Source organism: Glycine soja, chromosome 18, assembly GCF_004193775.1.
Source record: "Glycine soja cultivar W05 chromosome 18, ASM419377v2, whole genome shotgun sequence".
In the NCBI taxonomy this organism is placed as follows: domain Eukaryota; kingdom Viridiplantae; phylum Streptophyta; class Magnoliopsida; order Fabales; family Fabaceae; genus Glycine; species Glycine soja.
The window spans coordinates 7,881,539-7,908,826 of NC_041019.1; the positions used below are offsets into that span (position 1 = coordinate 7,881,539).

Here is a 27,288-nt window from a genome sequence, read left to right on the forward strand (position 1 = left end):
TTTAGGAGAAGAAGAGAGAAAAAACGGAATTGGTAAGCAAAGGAGGCTGAGAAGTCAGTTTGAAAACTGACCTAGCTTGTTGCTATTTATAACTAGGGGTATTCACAACCTATTATTTACTCTATTTATTTATTTTTATTATTTTGTAAAAAAAGAAACTCTATTTTATTCTCCATCAAATGAATAATAAAATACTCTTTTTATTTTCTCTCAAACCATTATTTTATTATAACTATTTTTCTTTATTTATTTAATTACAAAACATCATTATTCTCTAAAATTTTATTTACGAAAAAAAAATGGAATGTTACATTACCTATTAAGAGTGGCAGGAAGCACGTAGAGTGAATGGAAGCCGTGAGTTTCTTGACTTTTTTAGGAGGGGAAGTCGTAGTTGGAGAGGGAAGCCGTGATTTTTTTCATGTTTTTAGGAGGGGAAGTCGTAGTTGGAGAGTTTGTGTGGGGTTTGGAGAGGGAAGTCGTAGAGTTGGAGAGGAAAATTTGGATTTTGTGATTTTTTTGAGAGGGAATTTTTTTTTTGTTGGAAAAAAACATGATTTATTTTATTTTAAAGAGAAAAGAGTGGAAAAATAATATTTAATTAGCAGAGGTTATAAACCTCCGCAAATTAAGCACAAAAAATTGTAGTTTTTAATAAATTAAGGAGGCTTCTAAAACCTCCGCAAAATAACCTCCATTATTTAACATTTTTCTTGTAGTGAGAGAAGAAAGATCAAGTTACTAAGATCAAACAATTTTTTCAACTAATATAAAAAACCTAGCAACTAACAAAAATGGTGTGCCAAACATACCATTAAAATTTATGGAGATGATCGTGATGACGATGGAGGTGGAGGCGTCGATAATTATAGTCTTATAAGAGACATTTTAAATTAAGTTTTAATTTCAGTTGCATTTAAAAAAATTATGTCCAAGGAGTATCATTTGAAAGTTTTTATTTTCTCTTTGTAAGAGTTTCTCATTTGAAACGCTCTCATGTATAAAGTGTATCAAATAAGAACTTTTAGTTATTATAATAAATAAAAATTATAAATTTGATTCATATAAATCATACATGAATAATCAATATTAATAGTTAGTTGATAGTCACCCGATCCTTTAAAAAACATGTGTATTTATCTTTTAATTTTGACTATTTACATAAAATTTAATGGTTAAATTTGTAATTCTCATTTCTTATATAAAATAATTTACCGTATTAAATAATTTACAATAAATAATTTGCCGTATTAAATAAAATACAATAAAGTGCAATTTTACCAAACTCATTAAATGTATGGTGATGGTGGTCACTGGTCAAATACTCACAGCATTTTTGTTATCGTGTCTATGAGTATGCGTTAAAATTGGATTGCCTTGGGTCAGATTCTAGATATATTGAGTTTTTGTCTATCTGAGTAGCTTAGTGCATTATTAATTACATGTTTACATATGAAGTGATGAGCCTTTTCCAACAACAAATTTTTATCTAAATAAAGAATAAGAATGCAATGAATATGACATTAACTTGTATAGATTCATGAAATAAAGTAATTTTTAATTGATTAATAGCTTAACTTTTACAATACATATAGTGCATGAAATTATTATTATTATTTTGTCTTTTCTTATGAAAATAATTACAAGTATAAAACTTTTCTAAAAAAATATCCATAATTTGGAATGAAATGGAGTTAAAAGTGATTCCATTATCTAGTACATAAGATGAGAATGGGTAGATTCTAGGTATGATATTATTGTACATGTTTCATGCCCACATTTAAAAAAAATATCTAGACTTTTATATCTATACGAGTAATAACTTTAAGACTCGTATTCATACCAGTTGAATACCTAATTACTCATACATGTATTTATTATTCATATTTTAGTTAATCATGAAAATCAATGGAAAATTATAAATTAAAAATGAATGTCATTTAATTTAAATCCAGTCATCAATTTTTTTTTTTTAAAAAAACTTCTAATGGTTACAGTTGTGTCCCATAATAGAAGACATGAGAAGGTCTCCCACACCAACCTCTATCATTAATTAATAGCTTAATTTTTTATACTATATAGTATATGAAAATTAATTTTTTCTTCTTCTTATCTTCTGCTTAAGAGTTTAATAAGCATGTAATGTCACAATAAATTGTAAAAAAATTTCACAGTATCGATCAACTAAAAATCATTTTTAATATGATTTTTAAATAATTATTTTAAAAATTAACAAAAATATCATACATGACACGAATATAATGTGGTATGATTCATAAATAATCATATTCCTTAATCATGTTAAAAGAAGTCACTTAAATAAATCTTGATATTTCGAAAATTTATTTGAGTCCCTAACTAAGGAATACTCAAATTTCCAAAAATAATACCATTGTGACTATTTGTAATTTAACGACTGCAAATGCAAAAAGTCACAAGAAATGAGGTTGAATTAAAATTTAAAATTTTTTGCAATTCTTTTTCTAAAGAAGGCCATTGTCTAGTAGTCGAAGACTTAGACTATGCTGAGTAAGGCATTCCTCCTAATATTTAACTTTTATTATTAACTAAAAACTTGTTTGAGTATTTAGTAAATAAGCTTTTTTTTAGTAGCTTCTTATTATCTTTTAGCGTTAGTTTGAAATGCTACTTCAAGTAATATTTATTTTAAAATACTAACTTCTAAATTTTTATATTTTCTTCTATTTTTATCTCAATATATTTATCGATCTATTTTTCTAATTACCATTTTCAAAAAAATCACGATTTTTTTTATTTTTCTATCATTTTACACTTTTCAGCTTTAACAGTTAATTTTACCGAAAATTTATAATTTCATTAGCTATAACTTTTTAGTTTGCACCAACTAGCTATCCAACTTTTAGCTAGCTTTTCAATTTTCAATTAACTTTTTAGCCAATTTTGTCAAAGATAGCCTTAAAAATAAGTTTTGATACAAACTATGTTCGATAAAGCTAGCTGAAAGCCGGAAAGCTAGCTAGCAGCTGATTATGATTGACAAAATTAGCTAAAAAGTTGGAAAATTTACTGGTAGCTGGAAGTTGAAAAACTAATTTATTAAATCATAAGTGTTCAATAAAACTAACTATTGAAATAGCTTAAAAGTGTAAAATGTTACAAAAATAATAAAATCATGATTTATTTAAAAAGGGTAACTAGGAAATTGAATAAATATATTGAGGATAAAAATAAAAAAAAATATAAAAAGTTAAAAGATAACGTTTCAAAAACACTAGAAGTTACTGAAAAGTGTTTATTTACAAAACAATCAAACATGTTTTTCAGCTAGTAAAAAAAGCTAAAAGCTAGCTGAAATACATTGTTGAACATAGTCGAAAGGTAACTTATTAAATCATAAGTGTTTGATAAAAATTAACTCTTGAAGTAACTGAAAAATATAAAATGACATATTTAAAAGGTAATAAGAAAATTGAATAAATATTTTAAATATAAAAAGGAAATAAAATATAAAAGCTAGTGTTTTAAAAAATGTTAGAAGGTTCTTTAAAAAACTTGTTTACAGAATAGTCAAACAAGTTTTTCAGCTACTAAAAAAACTAGAAACTAACTAAAATGACTTGCTCAGCATAACCAAAAATGTGTCAGACAAAGAACTTAAATTTCAAAAAGAAACTTTTCACATAAACAAAATCACAACTTGTGATAATAAACAGAAAAGGCGAAAGAATTAAGACACAAATTTTTATACTGATTTGTCTCTACCACCAAGAGTACATCTAATTCTTGGTAACCCACTAAGTTCTCATTATCTTTCACACAAAAATAAAAGTATTGTTCACTATCATTCCTAACTCTACCCAAGTAGATTTACAATAGCTTATCACTATCTTTCATATCTAGCCACTTTTGGTTCTAAAACAAATCAACAAAGTTGTTTAAGATTGAGTATACACAGATTAGACTATCGTCTTACAAACAGATTTACAACGGAAGAGAATTCAAAACCAGAAAGTTTGAAAGCTAGAAAGATTGGTTTGTTTGAAGTTCATAACTTCAACACTTCAACTTTTCTAGTATTTATCTTCACGAAAGAAGAAATTTGTCTCTAAATAGTCTTCATTTTGCATCTTGGGCATCTTTTGAAGCTAAGTGTCCGTTTGAGCATTAATGCTTCTTAACTTCCAATCACTCCTAGTTAATAAGACACTCTATTTATCTTAGTGAGTAGCATTTCTTCCAAATTTAACTTAAGATGTGAAATCATCTTTTGCTTAGTGAAATACATTACACACTATTATTGCACATTTTTTATGTAAAAAGATATTTTATACTTTAACTTCTCTCTAATTCCTTTACTTCAATATATCCTATGAAAAATATGCTAATATTTCTCGCACTACTTCAATATATCCTATGAAAAATATGTTAATATTTCTCGCACAAAAGATCAAGTAAACAAAACATTAAGTCAATGTTGAATGCTTAAAAAAACCAAAATTTGTATGCTATTGTCTAATAATTAACAAAGATGTAACACTATCATTTGTTAGCATTTTAGATACAATTTTTGAAAGTTAATATTTATTTATATCAAATCAAAATGTTTGAAAATCTTGATCTATCTTATAACTCAAAAATGCAATAATAAAAAAATTTCAAAGTAACTTTAAGTCAATAAGCGTATATGTTATTTATTCTTCTCTTAATTATAAAAAATAGTTACAAAAATAAAACCTTTTCTAAAATAACAGCCTACCTGAGTAAATTCATCTTCATTTTTAAAACGAATTTTAACAAATTATTCATTCACATTTTTCTAAAAGAAAAAAGAAAAAAGAATCTATTGTCATCTCTTGCACCTCCAAATTTTCTTGCACCAGAGGATTTGCAGTCTCTCTCTCTATTTATATATAATGTCTCTCCACATATTAGCTACAAATTCCTTTTCCTTACATTTAGATCAAGGAAGTGGAATAACCAAGAACAAGAGATTTAAAAAAAGAAAAAATAAACAAAAAAACAAGAGAGAGAATAGATAGAGGATGATGGTGAGCACATCCTCTGTTTCCATTCCCAGTTTTTTCCTTTCCTCTTCCTCCCATTGAAGCATTTTTCACAAGCCCGTGATTTTTCCGCCATCTCCATCATCGAATGGTAAATTTTTCTCATCTGGGTTGCTCCTACTTTCACCGATCTCTCGTAAAGTTTTTGAATTTTGTTGTCTGATCTAGTTCCTTGCTCTTTTTCCTTGATGGGGTGCTGAGATTAGATTTTCTGGTTCGGGTTTTGATTGATGCTCGGAAGATCCGATGCTGCTAGATCGAATTTGACAAAACCCACTTCGTGTCTGATCGAAGCAACAACTGGGTTCTGTCTGAATTTTGAGATAAGGTGTGTTTTTTCTTCTCATCTGCATTTCTGATCGGGTTTTGCTTTGGTAGAAAGGTTGGATTTGTCTGTTTATATAGAAAACTGTGCATTTAGATTCATTCCCATGCTTGAATTTTGGCTATCATTGAGTGATTTGGATATGGATTATTGAGTTGTGAGATTTTGTGCCTTGGTGTGTTTTTTGAGATGAGAATTTTGACTCAAAATGTGTGTTTTTTTTTAAAAAAATTTTGTTCAATCTCAATATTGGAAATTTGCAATTAGTGATTGATGGTCTATTGGTCATGGTTGGTGTTGGAACAGATGGAATCGGATCTTGGCAAGCTCTTCATTGGGGGAATATCTTGGGACACTGATGAGGAACGTCTAAAGGAATACTTTGGGAAATATGGGGAGGTGATAGAGGCTGTGATCATGAGGGATCGTGTAACCGGTCGCGCTCGCGGCTTTGGTTTCGTTGTCTTTGCTGATCCTTCTGTTGCAGAAAGAGTCATTATGGATAAACACATAATTGATGGCCGCACAGTAAGTTATTCTTTATAGATACTTGGCATTGTGTCAATACTTTGTGTTTAGCTGATCTGTAATGGAATCTAGCTAAACTTCTGTTCGAAATAGAGATCATTGTCTCCCATGCTTAGATTTTCTACTTTGTTGGTGATCAAAGAATCATTTTCGCTTTTGTTGCTATTTACTTTCATATGTACATTGGATCTAACTTGACCGTACTTAGTGTTTAAAAAAAGAAAGTGAAAATGGCTTGCAGATTTTGATCTGTGTGCTGTTCTCTTAAATTTCAGGTTGAAGCAAAGAAAGCTGTTCCTAGGGATGATCAGCAAAATATAAATAGGCAATCTGGTAGTGCACATGCGTCTCCTGGTCCTGGACGCACAAAAAAGATTTTTGTTGGTGGTTTACCATCAACTATCACTGAAAGTGATTTTAAGATGTATTTTGATCAGTTTGGTACAATTACTGATGTTGTAGTTATGTATGATCATAATACACAGAGGCCAAGAGGTTTTGGCTTCATCACTTATGATTCTGAAGAAGCTGTGGATAGAGTTCTTTACAAAACTTTTCATGAACTCAATGGAAAGATGGTTGAGGTGAAGAGGGCAGTTCCCAAAGAACTTTCCCCTGGTCCCAGCCGAAGCCCGTTGATAGGATATAACTATGGTTTGACTAGGGCCAGTAACTACCTAAACAGTTTTGCCCAGGGTTATAATATGAGTCCAATAGGAGGATATGGAATCAGGATGGACGGTAGGTTTAGTCCTCTTACTAGTGGTAGAAGTGGGTTTACTCCTCTTGGCAACACTGGTTATGGAATGGGAGTGAATATGGATTCAGGATTGAGCCCAAACTTTGGAGGGACTTCAAACTATGGGAGCAATGTAGGATATGGTCGAATATTTAGTCCTTTCTACAGTGGCAACTCCGGCCGATATACCACTCCTATAGGCTATAGTGGGGGTAATGGGAGAAGCGATTCTCTTATGAATTCACCTTCTCGGAATGTATGGGGAAATGGGGGCCTCAATAATGCCAATAATCCCATCAGCCCCAGTCCTTTCTTAGGATCTGGAAGTGGGGCTTTTGGTGTTTCAATTGGAAATAGTGGCACAGGTTGGGGTCCATCACTTCCAGCCCAGGGTAGAGGGGATGCTTCTGGCTATGGTACTGGGAATAATGTTTATGAAGGTGGAGATAGCAGCTTTGGATTAGGTGGGGGAGGGTACGGAAGAAACAACAGTACTAGTGTGACACCATCCTCTTCATTTAATGTGTCAACTGGTGGTTATGAAGGATCCTATGGGGACTTATACCGCAGTGGCAGTGGTTCGGTTTACAACAACTCTGCTTGGCGTTCTTCTGCGTCCGATATTGATGGTTCTGGCTCATTTGGTTATGGTCTTGGTGGTATAGCTTCAGATGACCCAGTGAAGAGTTCTGAGGGTTATATTGGAAACTACAATGTTACTAGTAGACAACCTAATAGAGGTAAGATTTTAAGCTACATAATTGTTTCCAAAAGAAAATCAGATTATTGTTTACAATATTTTTTTGCTTTTGATTTCCAATGATGTGTTTCTATACTTTAGAAGATGAATTTTTCTTAAGGAACTTGGAGAGGAGATCTTTATTTACTCATTTTCTTTTACCTTTATTTTTAAGCTTAAGACCAATAGATTTTTAATTGTGATATATTGATAAAGATATCATGGCTGCTTTGTTAATGTCTTCTTTCAGTTATGCTGAATACTTGGTTTCTGACTTTTGTTATGCATGTCTTCTAATTTTATATCTTCAGATTCTTGAGCTCACCAGTGAGTGTTTACTGCAATCCAAGTAGAAATATTCCTTGCAACTTCCTGTACTTATGTGTAGGTTTCGTTATCATTTCATTTAAATTTATTGGAATTTGATTCTATTTGTAAGTTATATTGGGTTAGTTTTGGATAAATTTCTCAATAAACACTTATATAGAAATTAAAAAAAATGAATCAAACTTGTGAGTTCTTCTCCTATAAGTACTTTTCGAGAAGTTTATCCAAATTGGACCATTATATCAACTTGAAAGATGCTTAGATGTGGATTGAGACCATGCTTAGAGATTTTATAAAAGTTGAAGTGCAGGAGTTAATTTTAACTTATGTGAAAAGATTCATTTTATCTTATTTTATTCTTCTATTAGTATTTATTGAGAGGTTTATCCAAACTAGTTATTAGACTGTTTATATTAACTTGAAACTTTTAGGTGTTTTTTAGCTTGTAGTTGGGTCTCATGCGACTTGGTGTATCTTAAATGCTTTGGTGTCTTGAGTTGGACATAACTTGTGCTTAATTTAAGCATCTTTTATAATGAAATGTTTCACATAAAAAAAAAAAAAAAGAGTCCACACTCTCAAGTTGAATATTGATGACTATATTGTCATGAAATAGGCACAGAAAGGATTACATTTCTGTGTTATTAGATACTTATTCTCTTAAAGTATTTCAATTTATAATGATCAAAGACCAAAAACTTAAATAATTATACTTCTACTGATTTATATGTTCTCATCTAGAATCAGTACACCTTTGATTATTGTCAAGAACAAGTTTGTTATTGATTATCCTCTGGCTATTATTTCCTTTTTAAGTGATTGACTATTTAGCACGTTCTTTACATTTTTATGTTCATAGTTAATTTTATTGTAAGTTACTCATTTTCTTTTACTGAATCCCCTTGCTTTCAGGAATCGCTACCTAGGAGATATGATAGTTGGAAATGTCATGGTAGCAGTAGATCAAGGAAAACTGGTCAAAGGTTAATGAGGTATTGTGAATTCATACATCTCAATCACCTAAGAGATACAGCTCATAAGGAAATTCGTCATATATAGCTAACGGTGTTCTTTCTTCTTTCTTCTTTCATTTGAAGTATACATATTCAAAGACAAAGCAGTTACAAGTGATTTTGTGTAAGGCTTGTTTTTTTTCTTTTTTTTCCTCCTTGTTTTGGTCCTCTTCATTTTTCAAGACTTAGGTTCCTTTCTTGGAATTGGATTGAGGTGTAAAATCAGATTTGCGGGATATACTCAGGAAGATTTGTTCCATGATAGTGTAATAGTACATCTCTGGAGAGGGTCCTCGTCGTTAGTTGGTTTAATGTTAGATTATTAATTTTTGAATTCTTGTTTCTTTTGCCGCTGTAATGCTTGGCATGCAAAAGGTTTGGTTCTTGTCACCATCTTTTTTTTTTCTTTTCTATGGTATATGTAACTCTGATCAAATTGTAAGTGAGGTTCAGTTTGATTTATCAAGTGTGAAACTTGAGTGGGATGCCTATGTAGGATCCCCATCAAATAATTAAGCTGCTGAACAGTTTTATTAGTTTTTTTTTTTCACACTTTTGTCTACAACTTTGCATTTGGTCTATTATTGAAGTCAATTGTATGCTCTTGATTTTCAAGATTAGTCAATACTTACTTCCTATGTGTGGTTGTGACAACAGTTTGGTGAAAATAACATAACTGTTGTTTAATTGCATAGAACAAAGTTGATTGGTTGCATGCAACTAGTCGGTATGACTCAATATAGAAACTTTTTTTCTTGTTTATATAATTGTTTATGTTTATGTAGCTTATTATGCTTATCACTAGCAACTTTTATGGCTATTTAGCATTCTGGTTGTTACTTTCATGGGATTCCATCCTAATAAGAATTGAGATTTGGATCTTCAAATGAAACATGTGTGGCCAAGCTTTTACCTTATCTTATGGATTGGGGTTTGTCTTAACGCTTTTATCTTCAACTGGATTTGGACATCATAATCATCAATCACAACTTATGCATAACAACGTTACTTTTTGTGGATACGGAAAATGATATTGGCCTAGGTTTGATTTCTTGTTTTCTTGATTAAATAAACTCAAATGTTTCTATTTTCAAAGCTTAAATCTTTTTATAATTTTCGTGGAGAGTGCTAATCATTCAAAATTTTCTTTTCTAAGTTATGTTTTGTGCTTGATAATTTTCCCAAAAGAGGATTAAGAGAGATATTTTAGGATATATATTTGTCAGGATTGATTGAAACAAAATAAGAAAAAAAAAAATTCAACGGAGAAGAAAGTGACGAGTTATTAGTTTATTATAACTTCCTAGTTTTATTTTTTATATAAAAAAGGCTATTTAAAAACACTAAAAAGGTTAAAATCTAGTGTACACAAAATTTCAAACTTCTGATTGGTTTATTGTGCACAAAAAAAAAAAGTAATACTGGGTGCATAGAAATTAAACTAAAACAAATTGGAAAAGTGCATTTGCAAATCTCCTAAATAGAAACTATTTTCAACTTCAAAGTTAGACTTGTTAGGTTTTAAAATAAAACTTTCTTACAGAGAAAGTTAGACCAAATAAAGTTGAAATAGCTTTTTATTATAAATTTTCTCTATTTATTCGTTAATAAGTTTCGTCCACAATCTTAATTAGAACTTTATTCTAGTATAATGCTTATGCTAGTGTTATGCAATTGGGATGGGACCATGTTAAGACAAGTTGAGAGAACATAAGGATACCCAAAATTAAATAAGTGAAAATAGAATTCATACCGACCTATATTTGCGGTGGTAATAACTCTTTTTTGGGTCAATATGTTAGCAACGAAATTGCAGGTTGGGATTCCTTAGATTGTGACTGTTCGAAAAGCATTTTCTTTTTCATTGTAAGACATGTTTGAATAAAAAATGTGTAATTAAAAAATAATTGTGATAGATATTTTAATTATATTTAGCGATTCAAAATCAATTCATTTTTAAAAATAAAAAAAAATAATTATCCGTTTAAATTATTATGATTTTAATTAAAATTTGTTTTTTTTTATCATTTTGAAATGTAAAATTATTATTTATTAAAGTATTATAAGTAATTTCGTTTAATTTTTCATCAACAATAAACCCAATTGTTTATTATTTACAGTTTATAATTGAGATATCATTAATATTAAATAATTTTTTTAAATTCTAGTTTATAAATATTCTATGGTAAAAAAATTAAAAAATATATAATTTATATGTTTAAAATATTTATTTATTATAAATTTTAACTATATAAATTTTTATTTATTTTGTACATAAGATACTAATTTTTTTCTGGTATAGAAATAAGACACTAAATTTATATTAAAATATATATTATGAAATGGAAATAATTAAATTGACAGCATATGTAACGACTAGTTCCCTACCAAAAAAATACAACGACTAGTAGCCGCAATTTGCAATTTGCATTTTGCAGCCCCATTTTTGTATTAAAAAAGAAAGTATCTGGAAATTGCAAAATTGGAAGGACCCAGCAAAGCACAGTGACAGAACATGGCTGTAGGGTGTGATGTGACTGCCACTAAGATCGAAACATTCAACAAACATAGCGAAGAGGGCCCAATCTTTACATAGCAAAGGATTTTTTGTTTTTGAAGAAAGAGACAGCCATCAAAACTTGTGCAATCCAACGTTATGCCAGTTACGGATGTCAACAATAACATAACTGCAGGAATTTTAATCTTATGTCATACAATTTCTTTTTCTTTTTCTTTTTTTTTTCTGTTAACATTAGGATCTGGATCCTCTCCGACGCTTTTCCCTCTCTGCTCTCTCCAGCCAATACATGAACCATTGGATCAATTTAAAGGATAAGATTTTAAAAGGAAAAAAGACACACATGAGTAAAGGTGAATTCTCTGATGGACCATATTATGGTCCAAGCCGTGAGCCACCAAAAATATACCGGCTATAGCAAGTTTAAAACACGGAAAGAACAAGTGAGTTACAGTGTTTAAAATGTAAAAATATACATATCACGGAGCTCAACTTGTTATCAGAACGTGAAATAGGATGGGTACGTGATTTGTTACTGAAGGTGGTTACAAATATATTTACAAAGATATGGGTTGAATATGGATGAAAAATGAACCAAAAATAACTAAATTTTCCAAAATAATAAAATATAAAAAGAACGTGCAACGTGAACGTACGTGCGCTTCCCACATAAAAATGTTTTTAAAATTGCAAAATCGAAGTAAAGTAACATGGGGCTATAATTTTAACCTCTTCAAGCTTCTCTATTAGTGTCGATAGCTGTTGTTAGTGGTGGTTATGTAGTATTTCTATCTGGTTATGATTGAAATACACCATAACCTCATTAAAATTTTCTGTTTTTTGTACCTTGCCCCTAATAATATATATTTAATTTTGCTGACAAAAAAAACGTTATATGTTTAGCTGGAAAGTGAGCTACCTCATAATTGTCTAGCTGCAAAAGTGAGTTACCTCTAAAATTATGCCCGTGTAAAATATTTAGACCAACATAGTACTACTTTATTATGCCCCTCCTCTCAAATGCTAATATGTAATAAGATGTGAAACAATGTTAGGAACTACACCTCAAATACTCAATTATTATTTTTTCTCTTATGTATATGTTTTTACACATAAAAATACAATCAACTTACCATTATATTGAATTTCAAACTTAAGCTTGTCAAGCATAAAAAATCATTTGATGCATTAGAAAATTAACTTAAGAAAATTAACCAAAAGCTTGGAACTGAAAAGAAAATATTCACTGCAATGTAAAAATCGATACACTTTACTTACAGTATTATGAGTAATTATTTTTTGGTGTCTCTGTCTTAAAAACTTAACTCACAATTAACCAATCAACTTTAATAATCTAAACTGGAAAATTCCCAAAATATATAAAAAAAAAAAACTAAAACTAAAACAGTCACCAATCCCTTTAATTATCTCAAGAACGGGCAAATATCCCAAAGTTACAAAAAAATTAAAATAGCCTAACAATTCCATGAAAAGCAAGGCATAATATATTAACTAACCATGTACAAATCAATAATATACTTGAATGCAAACGGCATTTAAGTATTTCTCAATGTCTTTTTCTTTTTCACCATATTATAGGCCAAAACTTACCTTGTTAACAAACTAAATACATGGTTGCTGGATTCTGCAAAAATCAACAATTAATAAATAATGAATTAGAATGTCCATTAAAACTCAAAATTAATCAAACCTTTGGACTCGATTGTGATGTGTGATCCAATTGAGTAGATTGAGAAAATAGGCCATTGGCGCTTGTATATGTTTGATAAAAAAAATAAAACATTAAAAAGGATATATAATAAGTTGACAACTTAATAAAATATAAAATAAACACACCTGCTAAAGTTAAATCAACTAAATGAAAGTTCAAGAAGTACTAATGTAAGAACATTATCATTACACGAAATTTGTTTCCACTATTGTTTCTACCTTGTTCTATTTTCCATCTCCAGAGACTTGCCTATCCAAAACTTAAGAAGCAACAGTTAAACCGTGAAGCCCTAACAGAAGAGAAGAATGGGGTTTTCTTCTAACCTCAAAGAGAGAAATAGGGGGAACCTTTTTTTTTTGTCCTGGTCTGCACCTTCGAAAGAACAACTCGATGGAGACCAGAGCAAGCACAACCATGTTGTTCTGTCTCTCTGCTACCGCCACTACATGAGTCTGAAACTGAAACTTCTACTCTGAAACATCAAGAAATCCATTAAAGAAAATTGAGGAAAATTAAAAACAAATATGAAATACATGTAATAATAAGAAATATGTAAATGACAAAAAAGATGAGAAAATAAACATACCAATGAATATCGATGCAGTGGTGAAGGAACTCACTGTGCAAGAAAACGACCTAGAGATGTATATTACTATGAAAAAAATTTATTTAACCACACTGTCTCCCAAACAAACCCCACTAGAAACTGATTCAAAGACAAAGATACAAAAAACCCAATCATGCATTCACAAAAAGCCAAAAATCTTAAGAAAGCATCAACAAAAAAATACCAAAAAAAAATACTTAAGCTAAAGAAGCTATAGCAAACGTCAAGTCCTTCAAATGTTAGGAGGAAAAAAAAACAACCAAATGTTACAAAAAAAATAGAATATTTTTTTTAGAAAAGGGATTAAGCCAAAGAAGTCTTACCAAACATGTATTCCTTCAGAACTTGCAAGATGAGAAAAGAAAGAAAGTAAGAAATTTCCTAAAAAAACATCATAAAACTTTGTCATTAGAATCAGAAAAGTTAAAATGAAAAGGAAAAAAAAGATGAATGAGAACCACCACATACCCACAACTTTTAGTTTTTGGACGAAAGCCATTTGATTCATCATATGGAAAACATCAAGAAATCCATTAATCAGAAGTAACACATGAAAAGAAAAAAAAAAAAGAAAGATGAGAACCACCACATACCCGTTGTTGGACGAAAACCATTTGATTTCTCATATGGAAAACATCAAGAAATCCATTAAAGAAAATTGAGGGGAGAAACAAAAAGAATAAAAGAAAAAGAGGAGAAGATTGAGGAAGAGAAGGAGAAAGACGGAGAAAGAGTAAAGTTGGGAAGGAGAAAGAGACGATAGTTCCTATTATTAAGTGAAATTAACTGGGGATTTGAAATCCACCAATCAGGGAGAGTAATGTGGAGGAGAGAAAGGACAATTCCTACTATTAAGTGAAATTAAATGGAGAATTGAAATCCATGAATCAGGGAGTGACATATGTAAGGATAATATACCAAATTACATTTGCAGTGCGACACGTGACAGTCGAGCTGAACAAAAAAGTACAAAAAAATGGAGAAGCAAAAAGACCAAAAAACCAAGAAAAGTGACACATGTCAGAGCCTTAGATAGGAGCATTTTTTATTTTTCTAAGTACTTCTCTTTTATTAGATAGTATACAAATATTTTTACTTTTTAATTGAAACAAATTTAAAAATATTTCAAAGAATGATAAGTAGTTACCATACATTTTTTATGGGAATAATATAGTAATCCCGAGAATATCATTTTTTGGAATATAATTTAGTCCGTGAAATAAATGCTATATAGGCAAAGGAAAAATATATATTAACGGTTGAGATTCATGGTGTTAAAACTTACTTCAAAGTTAAAGCTTTAAATAAAAGCTCTAAAATAAATAAAAATGATTTGATAGGTTTAAATGATAAGTATATGATTAAGCTGAAACAATTAACCTTGATTAACGTGCTTGGTAGTTGATAAAATTCTCATTTTATTATTAATGACATATCTATTAGTTCAAGATTAGAGATAGACAAAAATTTGGATATGTAATTTATTTCTAAAGAGATTAATTTCTATAACTAATAATGTAAAAGATTATCATATATAATAATTTTTTATTAGATGACAGTCTAAAATAAAATCTTTACACAATATTTTTTCATTTTTAAAACTTATTTCAGTTAATTTTTTTTAAAAAAAGACTACCTTTTCCCCTATTTTATTTTATAAAAGTTAAAACTGTTTTTGGCAATGATGTAAATTTTAGGTTGATGATTCTCATTTTGTTAGGGAGGTTGTCTTGATTAGCAACCGTTCAAAATGGGTGGGCTCAAATAAACAAGGGGCCCATGATCAGTAAGCATGTCATTAGAGTGGTCACTGTTTCTTTCTACACTCCATGAAATGCTTCCCGCACCTCCTTTAACTTTTTTTTTTAAAGAAAAAACAAAATCCTGAAACTAACTTGAGTCGCATAATTATTATTTTGTAATTTTCCAGAACGAGGAATCTGGAACACAAAATATTTGGTGGAGCCTTCTGCAAATGCAAATCTAAAATTACTTTTTGATAATTTCAAATTGGATTGTTTTGTGATATGATCAATGGGTAAGACTATTGGGTATTTTGTATATTTTGGATTAGCCAATCCGGAAGTAGTTTTTTTGTTCTCCAAATCAAATGTTTCGAAATAGCACACATATTCCAAAAGGTATTCTGAAATACAAATAAAATATTATTATCAATTACCTATTTTGTAACTATTTTATTTGTATTTTGAAATAAATATTCTAGAGTACACATCTATTCCACAATTCTGAAAATAGATTCCAGATTTGCTTATCGGTAACTTAATCTCTAATGACAGGAAACAACAGCTGAAATGAAGCATAAAAATTGGAGTTTAGTGAACAAATGGAGTTTATTGGCTTTGAGTACGAACTCGTGTAAGGGAGGAATGTGTGGGTCTGATAAGACTATTACTTTGTATCCCTGTATGATTCTTTTACCTCCTTTAAACACGTCCTGTGTGAAGGCTGGCCATTTTCTAGTGACAATAAATATGCCTTTTGCCTTTCAAAAAAACTTAATGTGTGTTGTTACTTTGTGCTTGCAATTGTAGATCGTGTCCAAAGATTATAGGGGAGTGAGTATTCATTTAAGAAATTGACTAGGGCACTTGATGTTGATGGGGGCACTTATGAAAAAAGAGAGACAGGAAAATGTAGGGGGTAAGAGAATAACTGAATAAGTTATAGAGTAAGAAGAAGGATAAATTTGGAATTTTAGAAAATATAAAATTGAAAAGAAGTGTAGGAAGTATTTGATGGGGTGCAGGAAGCAATTGGATAGAGTGATTTATTTCCCCATTCAGGAGAGAGATGACTTTGTGGTTTCAAGTTTCAACAAGTACAAATTACTTGATTTTTGAAAGAAAAAAAACACCTTGTTCATACACATACTTTTTGTACAATGCATAACTATGAGGAGCTTATGAAGGAAACCTTTGCATAAGAGGGTAGCACAAATCCTTAATCACTTGTGTTAATCTGCATTAGCATTAGCATATGAAATTTAATTAGAATGTATTCACAATATAAAAAATTATTCCACTGCCATTTAATTATAAATTTTAAGGTATAATAATTTTTTTTATTTTCTGTAGAAAGGTAACACTGATATCTTTTTTTTGATAATGATAACAATCATCTTTAAAATTTTGAATCTATGATTTCATACATATTATTTTAATTTTTATTATTAGGTCAATCTTAGTGGGTTAAAATACAGTAAGATTATTAATCATTTATAATAATTATTTTAAAAATTATATCTAAAGTTAGTTTGTAATTGATTATCTGTGTAATACAGTAATAAGGTATCAAAATTAAACAAAACAAAAGTAAAATCTGGATAACCGAACACAAGGGTTAATTAGTTGTACTTTGAAACTTGAAGAGGTTAATTAGTCGGCATAAAATATATGAACTTTTAAATGTCATTGTAAACCATCACATCATTTGCTGCTGGGATCCACCATAACGTAGACAACATGACACGGTAAGGCACATCGCTCCACAATATCCGTTTAACATAAGACCAAAGTCCAAAACAGTTTACTTATTTTTGTTTTTTCCCACTATACCATATGATTGTCAACTTTGTTTTACGAGATTAATTTATAGAGCTTAACGGTCATATGAATAGTGTAAGAGTTTTTACTCATTCAATTAAAATTTATTATTAATATAACTTTTAAAATAATTATCATAAAAGTTAATAAATTATAATTAAATAAGGTGTGAAATTTTTTACTTTTGGTGTATACCAACATTTTTTCTGTTAGTTTTATGTTAGCTACATAATAATGGACCACCCGTGGGTAATCCGAAAAGCAAGCTTAATTAGACAAAGACAAACACAGGATTTCTTCACTGTTAGGATCCTTGAAAAGTATTTAAACTTGCCCATAACTCACCTTCTCTTCTTCCTTACTTTATAGGATTCTACCATTATCTGTTTATTCTAATGGGAATGAGGAAGAAAAGAAGAAATCATAAACTTTACACCGTGCCAAAAGGTCAAAAAGCAGAAACCCCACAATCACCAGTGGGCCCCGCATTCACCCACAGTTGATTTATGGTAGAATTCAATAAAGTGAATCCTTTTAGGTAAAGAAGTTCCTTTTTCTTCTTATTGAAAAATGATGTCAGGGTTAGACTTCTTTGTTAATTACATGTGTTAGAAACTACAAGCAATACTTTTTCCATAATAATGGGGTAATCCATATGTACAATTACATAAAGAGGCTTTTCACATTGGCAAGTGTTGAAATCTTGACCAGGTTGCGATGCACCATGGTGCAAAGGATGGAAACTTAACATGAAAAGGAAATAGCTAGGATACGTGAAGAATCAATGCCAGTGAGAACATTTCTTGCTAAAGAAACACCATCTAGGCAAGTTAAGAATCAATCTCAAACGGTTCTTATATTTTTAACATATTTTTATATATTAAAATTATAAAATCAAATAAAAAGAAAAGAAAGCTTTTCCATTAACACTAATGTGAGAAGAAAATAAGAAGATAACATGAATTGAACTTATATATTGCATAAGATAAAATAAACTTACGTACTTGTATAGAAGTTCTTTTTATTTAACTTCTCCAAAAGTTAAGGTTATGAGTTGATTTTAACTTTGGAAAAATTCAATGCATTTTACCTTATTTTCTTTTCCTATAAGTCTTTGTGGATTAAACAAACAGCACCCTAGTCCCTTTGAAGGACTACATTGTCAAACATTTGGGCATTGTCTTCCAAAGAAGCATTTGAGTTTAACATTATTATTGATGCTCTGGTAAGGAAACCAGTTCATGCAACTTTGAAAGAGTTTCTGAGTGATGGCATCAAACCAGATCCTGAAAGAGCTACAATGGGCTCAGCAAGCTATCAAATCTGAGGGCCTAAATCTGCACAGTATTTCCTTCTACCTGTCCCAACCAACCTCAGGCTGCTATCAAGAAACAGACAACTCCATAAGCATAAACATTTCCAAGGAAAACCTTCCATTCTTTTCCCACCTCTTGACAACTCTAGCAGCACCTAGGAGCACCAACTCTTCTTCCTTGAGAAACTTGGAGTTCCACAGAGTTGAATGGGACTCACAAAAGGTAAGAAATCTTGGCACCTTGCTTGGGAATAACCAAAATGTACAACAAGTGGTTTTTAGAAGAAACAGGTTCAATGGAAAAAGCCTGTCAGAGCTTTCTGACATTCTTAAGGCTAATAAAGTGATCAAAGAGATCATGCTTTCAGAATCAGGTATCGGGTCTGTTGGAGCTGGGCTCATTGCTTCTGCTCTTGTGGTGAATGATAGTTTGGAGGAGCTGCAGATATGGGAAGATTCAATAGGGTCAAGAGGTGCTGAGGAGCTCTCCAAGATGATTGAAGTTAACTCAACTCTTAAGCTTTTGACAATTTTTGACTCAAATGCCATCACAGCTACCCCTCTTATATCAGCAGTTTTGGCAAGGAACAGAACGATGGAAGTTCATGTTTGGAGTGGGGAAAATGGGGACAAAAGTTTCAAGGTGGTTGAGTTTGTACCGGAGAACAACACACTTAGAATTTACAAGCTTAACCTCTCAGGTGCATGTAGGGTTATTTGCTCTTTAGGGATGAACTTCACTGTGAAGTCGCTTGACTTGACCGGCGTCAAGCTAAAGTCACAGTGTGCTAAGGAATTTAGGTGGGTTTTGGAACAAAACCAGACCCTCAAAGAGGTAAACTTGTCCAGAACATGCCTTAAAGACAAGGGCATTGTGTATGTTGCAGCTGGCCTCTTTAAGAACAGAAGTCTGCAAACCTTACATCTTAGCGGTAATTGGTTCAATGGAGTAGGTGTGGAGCATCTACTATGCCCTTTGAGTAGATTTTCAGCACTGCAAATGCAAGCCAACACTACTTTGACATGTGTTACTTTTGGAGGAGGGAGGACAAGAATAGGAAGGGATGGTCTAGCTGCTATTATACAGTTTCTAATTAGCAATGAAACAGTGAGGAAGTTGGGGATTCATGATGATGAGAGTTTGAGATCGGATGACTTTGTGAAAATCTTCAAGAGTTTGGAGAAGAATGCTAGCTTGAAATGTTTGTCTGTACAAGGCTGCAAACGTGTGGAGGGAGAGACATTGCTGCATACAATTATGGAGACAATACAGATAAATCCTTGGATTGAAGATATTGATCTCTCAAGAACACCTTTACACAACTCTGGAAAGACTCGGGGAATTTATCAGAGATTAGGCCAGAATGAGAAGACTGAACCAGAAATGGATTTGGTCAAGGACATGCCACTAACAGAACCCAAGAGTTGCAGAGTTTTTTTTTGTGGTCAAGAATGTGCAGGTAGGCTTGAGTATATTTATTTATCTTCAACTAGTTATAGACCTGTGCATTGCAGGGGTGTAGTAAAGTTGTATAAATCATATAACTTTAGAGACTTCAAAGGATATAAATTCTTAAAAGTGAAATCATTCCATATTTCTTCAAATAATAAAAATAATGGAAAACATTAATCATCTTAGAATAAATTTTGATACGACTAGAGAGAAACATAATAAATTAGTAATTGTGAGCTCCTTGTGCATTCCCAAGAATAGGTCATAACTAGGTCATCAAGTTAATGGTGCTTCATAGATTTCTTTGCAGAAATTTGCTTTGAAGTTCAATTTACTAAAAAAGGAAAAGATAAATAAGATCAACATTGACATATCCAAGTGTAGTTTTTGTGTTAATCTTACTGGTCCAAGTGTAGGTTGTGTTTAATATCACTTGTGATAGTGCCTTGGTACACCTTACCATCTTTTTTCCAACTTTCTCTACCTTCTTAAATTTCTAGTTAGCCAAAAAATACTTATGTCTTCATCATTGTTCTATCTTCTTAAATGAATTGTATTTATAGAATTCAGTATTTATCACTTATTCATCAATAATTCTACTTAATTAAGAAATGTCGTAACTGAAGCATTCTGTCTAATAAATTGACTATTAAAGTGAAGAAAGTGGGACTTATAATAGAATGAAAGGATGGATGACATGGTTTCATAACAAAGAATGTTCATGCTGGCATAGCATGATAAGAGAGAATGTTCATGCAGATGTCAACTCTACAACTCACGCTTCAGATTTTTTTATATTATAAACAGATGTTTTACCATTGATTAATTCACGGCACATCTATATAAGTAAAAATAAGTTCATGAGACCAAATTAAGCTCCATTCTTTTAGTAACAGCACTTTGTTCATGAAACCTATTGAATGAGAAACCAACTTGAACAATAGTTAATAGTTTAAATTCATATTTTTCAGGCAAAACCACACTTTGTCATTCAATATCACAAAATTTCTCTGCTTTATCACTTCCCTACTTGGATCAAGTCAGAACAATTGTGAACCCAGTGGAGCAGGCTGTCAAAGCAGTAGGAATGAAGATAAAAACTTTCAAGGATGAGGATACAAGGATTTCAATATGGAATCTTGCTGGTCAACATGAGTTTTTATCCCTCCATGATCTCATGTTCCCAGGGCATGGGAGTGCATCATTTTTCATCATCATATCAAGTTTATTTAGGAAACCAAGTAACAAAGAACCAAAAAGTTCAACTGAAATTGAAGAAGACCTGCAATATTGGCTCAGGTTCATAGTCTCCAACTCTAAAAGGGCAATACAACAATGCATGCTACCAAGTGTCGCTGTTGTTCTCACACACACTGATAAAATCAACCAACCATCACAAAATTTGCAGCACACAGTAGATTCAATACAGAGATTGAGAGACAAGTTCCAAGGCTATGTTGAATTCAACCCAACTGTATTCACAGTTGATGCAAGATCATCAGCATCAGTTAGTAAACTCACTCATCATATCCGAAAGACAAGCAAGACAATTCTCCAAAGAGTGCCGCGAGTTTATCAACTTTGCAACGATTTGATACAGATTTTATCAGACTGGAGATCTGAGAACTACAACAAGCCAGCAATGAAGTGGAAGGAGTTTGGTGAGCTATGCCAAGTTAAAGTTCCGTTGTTGAGAATTCAATCAAGAAATGAAAATAAAGAGAGGGTGGAAATGAAGAGAAGAGCTATTGCTACCTGTCTTCATCACATTGGTGAGGTGATTTACTTCGATGAGTTGGGGTTTCTAATTTTAGATTGTGAGTGGTTCTGTGGTGAAGCACTTGGTCAGCTGATAAAGTTGAATGTTAGGAAGCAACATTCCTCAGAAAACAATGGATTTGTTAGCAGGAAGGAACTGGAAAAAATCTTAAGAGGAAGTTTGCAGAGCCCTATTCCTGGTATGGGTTCGAAGGTATTTGAGAACTTAGATACTAGTGATCTTGTGAGGATGATGCTAAAACTTGAACTTTGTTATGAGCAAGACCCATCAGATCCAAATTCTCTGCTATTGATTCCTTCCATTCTTGAAGAAGGAAGAGGAAAGCCTCAGAAGTGGCAGCTAAGCATGCCAGACTGTGTTTATGCTGGACGTCACCTCGAGTGTGATGATTCAAGCCACATGTTTCTAACTCCCGGATTCTTCCCTCGTTTACAGGTAAGAGTTTCTATAGCTCACCTTTTTTCCCTAAGTTTCACCCTATCCAATTGTTTCCCGCAACAAGTTCTTTTCCCTGCACTTGATAATATTTCAAGGTTTATCTAGTGTTGGTTACTTTCTGATGGTGGATGACCTAGGCTTACTAAATGCAAAAGCATATAAAATATAGTTTGTATAGAAACATAATTAGGATCCACCTGCTTTGGTTAATTGTTAGGACACCATACACAATTTCATTAATAATAGGACTAGAAATGAGTCGAATTTGGTTTAGCTCAACTAGACTCAATAAGAATTGATTTGGTTCAAAACTCAACTCGAATTCAATATGAAATTTTTTTCTAACTCGAACTTGATTTTATTCAAGCTTGTGAACAACTTGATTCAAATCAATATCTTGATGTGTATTCAAATTGCTTATATTTTGATTTTCACTCCTAAGTCTTTAAAGCTACAATAACTAGGATTTTTGGATTTTTTCTGGATATAACATTGAATTTTCTGATTGAATTTGTCCTATGGTGTTGCAGGTGCACCTTCACAACAGAATAGAGGCTCTAAAGGATCAACATGGGGCAACTTACAGTCTTGAGAAGTGCATCATATCAATCTGCATTAATGGAATCTACATAAGAGTAGAACTTGGAGGACAATTGGGTTACTATATTGATGTCCTTGCATGCTCCACCAAAAACTTGTCTGAAACTTTAAGAGTCATTAATCAACTTATAATCCCTGCAATCCAAAGTGTTTGCCATGGGATCACCTTGACTGAAAATGTCATAAGACCTGAATGTGTGAGAAAACTGACACCCCCTAGATACAGAAAAACTCAATTTGCTTCCATGCAGCAACTTAAACAAGCATTACTTTCACTTCCAGCAGACAGCATGTATGATTATCAACACACATGGAGTCCAGTCCTAGACTCTGGTAGGCCAATTCTCCAAGATGGATTTGATTTTGCTCGGGACCTTTTATCCGATGATGACTTCCGGGAAGTGTTGCATCGAAGGTATCATGACCTGTACAATCTTGCACAAGAGCTGCAAGTCCCACCTGAAAATAACCCTGAAGGGCAAGGTCAATCTATAACCATGAGTAATGAAGCTGCAAAGGTTGAACCAACCTTTGGTGGCATTGCAAAAGGGGTTGAAGCAGTTTTAGAAAGACTCAAGATTATAGAACAAGAAATCAGAGACTTGAAACAGGAAATCCAGGGGCTGAGATACTATGAACATAGACTTCTCCTTGAGCTTCATCGCAGAGTGAACCACCTAGCAACCTTCAATGTCCAGGTTGAGGAGAGGAAAGTCCCCAACATGATCTATTTTGTTAAGACAGAAAACTACACAAGGAGACTGGTCACTGCCATGCTTTCAGGTATGAATGCTCTCCGGCTTCACATGTTATGTGAGTTCCGGGGACAAATGCATGTTGTTGAAGATCAGTTGGGGTGTGAAATCATGCAAGTTGATAATGCGGCTGTGAAGTCTTTGGCTCCATATATGAAGAAGTTCATGACACTGGTAACTTTAGCTCTCAAAATAGGAGCTCATCTTGCAGCAGGGATGGGGCAAATGATACCAGACTTGAGCAAGGAGGTGGCTCATTTGGCTGGCTCTTCAGTTCTCTGTGGTGCAGCTGGGGCAACTGCTGCTGGTGTTGTAGGGGTGGCCGCTATGGATCGTAGAAACAGGTCCATTGAAGGTTCAAGGGACATTCAACAAGACTTAAGAGCAGCACAACAATGGGTGGTTGATTTCTTAAGGGAAAGAAGATGCTCCTCAGGGAAGGATATTGCAGAGAAATTTGGACTGTGGCGAATAAGGTATAGGGACAATGGTCAAATTACATGGATATGCAGGCAGCACATGTATGCCAGATCTGCAGAGATAATCGAAGTGCCTGTTTGAAACAGTTAAATCCTTATGTAGCACTAGGAACCTTAGCTTCCAAGTTTCTTCTCTTTATTGTTGTGTCATGTGTGTTTATATTTCCACTATTATTATGGCATGTAATGTTCTCCAATACATTTAAGGGGAGAGCAAATGTTGGTCTAGCAAATTTTAATTTCTAACATGATGGAAGCTCATACACTACTTTTCTGATAGTTACATTATATGCGTGTATTTCAAACTCAATAAGAATGAATTTAATTCATGCACTGTTAGAGTAAAAGCTAACTAATAAAAAAATATCATTAATGCTTTTTAAATGTTATAAAAGTCAATAAATTTACTATTCATGAATAAAGACGATTACTGATTCAATGATATTATGAAAACTTTTAAACTATTGACTGCATGTATGAATAAATATGACCATTTCAGAAAGTTGTGGAACTAGAACAAGGAAATACGGGCAGACAAAAAAAAGATCTACGATCCTGTATGGTATGAGCTTTTTCATGCGAAAGAAAGCAAAGTTTTGTAGATTTTGCTTCATCTACACTTTGGCTTTCACCGTATGAATGTAGAACGTGCTTACTGATTATACACATGATTAATGTCTTGTGAGATAAAATAAGATTTCACAATTATTGACATCCAAATCAAAAGAACGACAAAGGAAGAAGGTAACACAAAAGTTCAGGTAGCAGTTAAGATAGCAACAAGCTTGTGAGAGTACAAAGTTATATTCCCTGTAAGCTACAACCAACATGTGATGAAATACAGAAGGGGAAACCACACAGGATAGTACATTGATTATTTCACTTCACTACTAAAATCAGTTTTCTTCTAAAAATCTACAGTGACTGCTCGTATTCCCTTGAACAAGGGAAGCAAAAGATCAGAAGAAAGCTCTGCTGCCATAAAACACACGAGAATTATTGCTCTTTGATGGCTGTAGTTTCTGCTCAGTGGTTGAATTTCCTGAACTAGTTGGTTCACTTTCCAAGTCCATAGGGAGCTTCATTTTTGCTAGTGACTCAGTGAATTGCTGCATGCTTTTCATGTACATGTCTACTATATCCTGCTGCACGACCTTTGGCTCGGGTTCAATGTTCACAGTCACAACAGGCTTAGGGAATGATTCACTAGGAACCCCACTTGAGGAATCACTCTCACTATCTTTGGTATCCACATTTTTGTCCTCTTTGGTGCCTGAAACTTGCTCCTGAATGGGAGACTTGGAAGCAGCAGCATCAGATGATTCTGAGTTTGCTGGCACTGAAGGGGAAGAAACCCCATTTGTTGACACACTGCTAGGAGGGGAATCAACCTTAGTTGGCTGAACAGACTCAACACTGCATGCTGAGAAGCTTTCCACAAGCCGAACACCGGCTTCGGAACTCTGGTTTTCAGCATCAGAAGTAGCCAAGCTATCTGAACATTGAGTCTCCTCACACGGAATACCGAAGTATTCTGAAACCATCAAGTGGTCTTCATTGACAATCTTCGGATCCGGGAACTCGATTTTGTCTAAATCCCTGGCCAGTGACTCGGACGTTTCTGAGTCCTGCACTGCGGCATCTGTGGCCACCTTGTTCGGCATTGCAGAAATTGTCATAACATCAGGTGAAGCACCAGTGTAAGAAAGCGACAACTGAACAAAACCCGAAGGAGAATGGAATAGATCAGTTGAAGAAAGAGAGAACTCTTTCTCAAGTTTCCCATTCTGGACTAGTACTTCAGACAAGGGTACCAAAGCAAAACCAAGCAACTGGTCTTCAAGATAGTTCTTCACCCTGCTAAGCATCCATATCTCACACTTGAGAGAAGCATCAACAGTCCTAACATCAATACGAAGATTCTCGTTGAACACAGGGTTCCTTCCTCCTCCATTGATGGTTTTGGTAGACACAGTTGTCTCAGGATTACTGGTCAGGCAAATCTTAGCATAAACATCTTGCTTGTGGTATATGCAAATGTTTTGAATGTCCCTGGCCTGATGTATGTAAACATCAAGCACTCCAAGATACTCCTCTACATTTGACATGACAACTTCCTTCCCATTCACTTCAATGTCCTTGGAAAAAGGACTAGAGTTTCCTGGGAAAACATCAGACTTGTGCTTCTCACTCTCACCCAACACTGAGCTCCTGAAGGGTGACACAACAGATTGTGGGGAATCCATTATGATATCAACAGTAACTGGCAACCTGGCAAACCACAAAGAGCTACAAGAAAGTCAATTCACTCTATGTTTTAGAAAACTAAGACACAAGACAGAAATTATTCTTAGAAGTTAAATCCCAAAGCAAGAGACATCTGCCACATCAAATACTAATTATCAACTGAACAACCTAGTACTAGCTGAAGAACACAAAATTCACTAATCCAGAACCTAGCTCAACAAAACACAAACTTAAAAAAACGACCCCAAAAACCAGGCTTAAGCAGATCCAAAAATAGAAACAAACTTCACTGCATGAAAACCAACATAGAAAGGTAAAAAAAAAGGAAAGGCAACACTCAACCCCAAAACGTGAGACAAAGAAGTAGTAGGAAGCTTGAACTTGACTACTTGAGTTCCCTCAAAAGGCAACTCGGAACTAACAAAACCAGAAGCAGAAGCCCCCCAGCAATTGAAACTTTCCAGTGAAATACTCGAAGACCCAGAACCAGCAAGGCTTAAAAACTAGCAAGAACAATAAAGGGTAGTGACAAGTTTCACCATATTCCAATAAAGCCACCGACTTTATCTGTTTTCCTGCACAAAAAACACTACCAGCGGAATCCAAGGGAGGGGCACGGTGACCCAGGACGCGTTAGTCACAGAATTCTAAAACCAACCCCAACCCACTTTAAAAATTCTCCTTCAAATTACACACCAGCACTAGAAAACAAAAGAGAATTCAGAGAGAGAAAAAAATCAAATAAAAAAGAAAGAAAGAAGAAACATGTATTTAGAAGAAAGGGTATAAATAAAGGAACATAGGTGTGGAGATAAAAGATGATGAGGTTTTATTTGATTTTATTACCTGGCTTTGGAAGTCAAAGTCTTGGGGGTTTGGTGTGTCGCAAAATGAAATCCAATAATCCACAATCAGAGGATGACCCAGTTCGTGAATCGAGGTGAAAGAACAAAAAAGCTGTGAACTTTGGTGTCTTGTGGAAAGGAAAGGGATGTTGCTGACTGGTGCTGAGAATGAAAAATGTTTACTGGGAGTGTATGGATCCGTGTAGGGAACATGCTCGCAGAAGAAGTGTGTATTTGGAA

At 32.9% G+C, this 27,288-nt stretch overlaps 3 protein-coding genes across 12 annotated transcripts; 2 read left to right on the forward strand and 1 right to left on the reverse strand.

Moving 5' to 3' along the window:
- The first annotated feature begins 4,908 nt into the window (after positions 1–4,908).
- Positions 4,909–9,278, forward strand: LOC114396392 (heterogeneous nuclear ribonucleoprotein 1-like). Of its 5 annotated transcripts, XR_003663294.1 has the most exons (7): positions 4,909–5,136; positions 5,252–5,373; positions 5,677–5,898; positions 6,174–7,377; positions 7,688–7,760; positions 8,616–8,695; positions 8,801–9,278. XR_003663294.1 is itself a non-coding variant. In XM_028358332.1 (5 exons), the coding sequence occupies exons 3-5, from the start codon at positions 5,677–5,679 to the stop codon at positions 8,627–8,629; spliced, it is 1,440 nt and encodes a 479-aa protein (XP_028214133.1). In that variant the 5' UTR covers positions 4,909–5,136; positions 5,214–5,373; the 3' UTR covers positions 8,630–9,278. The 5 variants fall into 5 exon arrangements, 2 of the variants coding, with proteins under 2 accessions (XP_028214133.1, XP_028214131.1); XR_003663293.1 differs by having other exon boundaries at positions 8,616–9,278; XR_003663292.1 differs by lacking the exon at positions 7,688–7,760.
- An 8,983-nt stretch (positions 9,279–18,261) lies between these two features.
- Positions 18,262–24,287, forward strand: LOC114395119 (protein TORNADO 1-like). The gene is made up of 3 exons (XM_028356825.1): positions 18,262–19,911; positions 20,876–22,119; positions 22,653–24,287. Exons 1-3 carry the CDS (start codon positions 18,405–18,407, stop codon positions 24,036–24,038), a joined length of 4,137 nt encoding a protein of 1,378 aa, XP_028212626.1. The 5' UTR covers positions 18,262–18,404; the 3' UTR covers positions 24,039–24,287.
- Positions 24,288–24,643: 356 nt separating this feature from the next.
- On the reverse strand, positions 24,644–27,288 carry LOC114396181. 6 transcript variants are annotated; one of them, XM_028358080.1, is made up of 2 exons: positions 27,050–27,288; positions 24,644–26,227 (listed from the first exon to the last, which is right to left on the reverse strand). In XM_028358080.1, the coding sequence occupies exon 2, from the start codon at positions 26,200–26,202 to the stop codon at positions 24,916–24,918; it is 1,287 nt and encodes a 428-aa protein (XP_028213881.1). In that variant the 5' UTR covers positions 26,203–26,227; positions 27,050–27,288; the 3' UTR covers positions 24,644–24,915. The 6 variants fall into 6 exon arrangements, with proteins under 6 accessions (XP_028213881.1, XP_028213883.1, XP_028213887.1 ...); XM_028358082.1 differs by having other exon boundaries at positions 24,644–26,245; XM_028358086.1 differs by lacking the exon at positions 27,050–27,288 and adding an exon at positions 26,743–26,969.

What these genes read in the sequence shown, in the direction of transcription:
- LOC114395119 (XM_028356825.1), top strand. Translation starts at nt 18,405, where the DNA reads ATGGCATCAAACCAGATCCTGAAAGAGCTACAATGGGCTCAGCAAGCT. An exon ending in TTGTGGTCAAGAATGTGCAG is followed by an intron (nt 19,912 to 20,875) that starts GTAGGCTTGAGT and finishes CATATTTTTCAG; the next exon opens with GCAAAACCACACTTTGTCAT. An exon ending in GATTCTTCCCTCGTTTACAG is followed by an intron (nt 22,120 to 22,652) that starts GTAAGAGTTTCT and finishes ATGGTGTTGCAG; the next exon opens with GTGCACCTTCACAACAGAAT.
- LOC114396392 (XM_028358332.1), top strand. Translation starts at nt 5,677, where the DNA reads ATGGAATCGGATCTTGGCAAGCTCTTCATTGGGGGAATATCTTGGGAC. An exon ending in ACATAATTGATGGCCGCACA is followed by an intron (nt 5,899 to 6,173) that starts GTAAGTTATTCT and finishes CTTAAATTTCAG; the next exon opens with GTTGAAGCAAAGAAAGCTGT.
- LOC114396181 (XM_028358080.1), bottom strand. Translation starts at nt 26,202, where the DNA reads ATGGATTCCCCACAATCTGTTGTGTCACCCTTCAGGAGCTCAGTGTTG.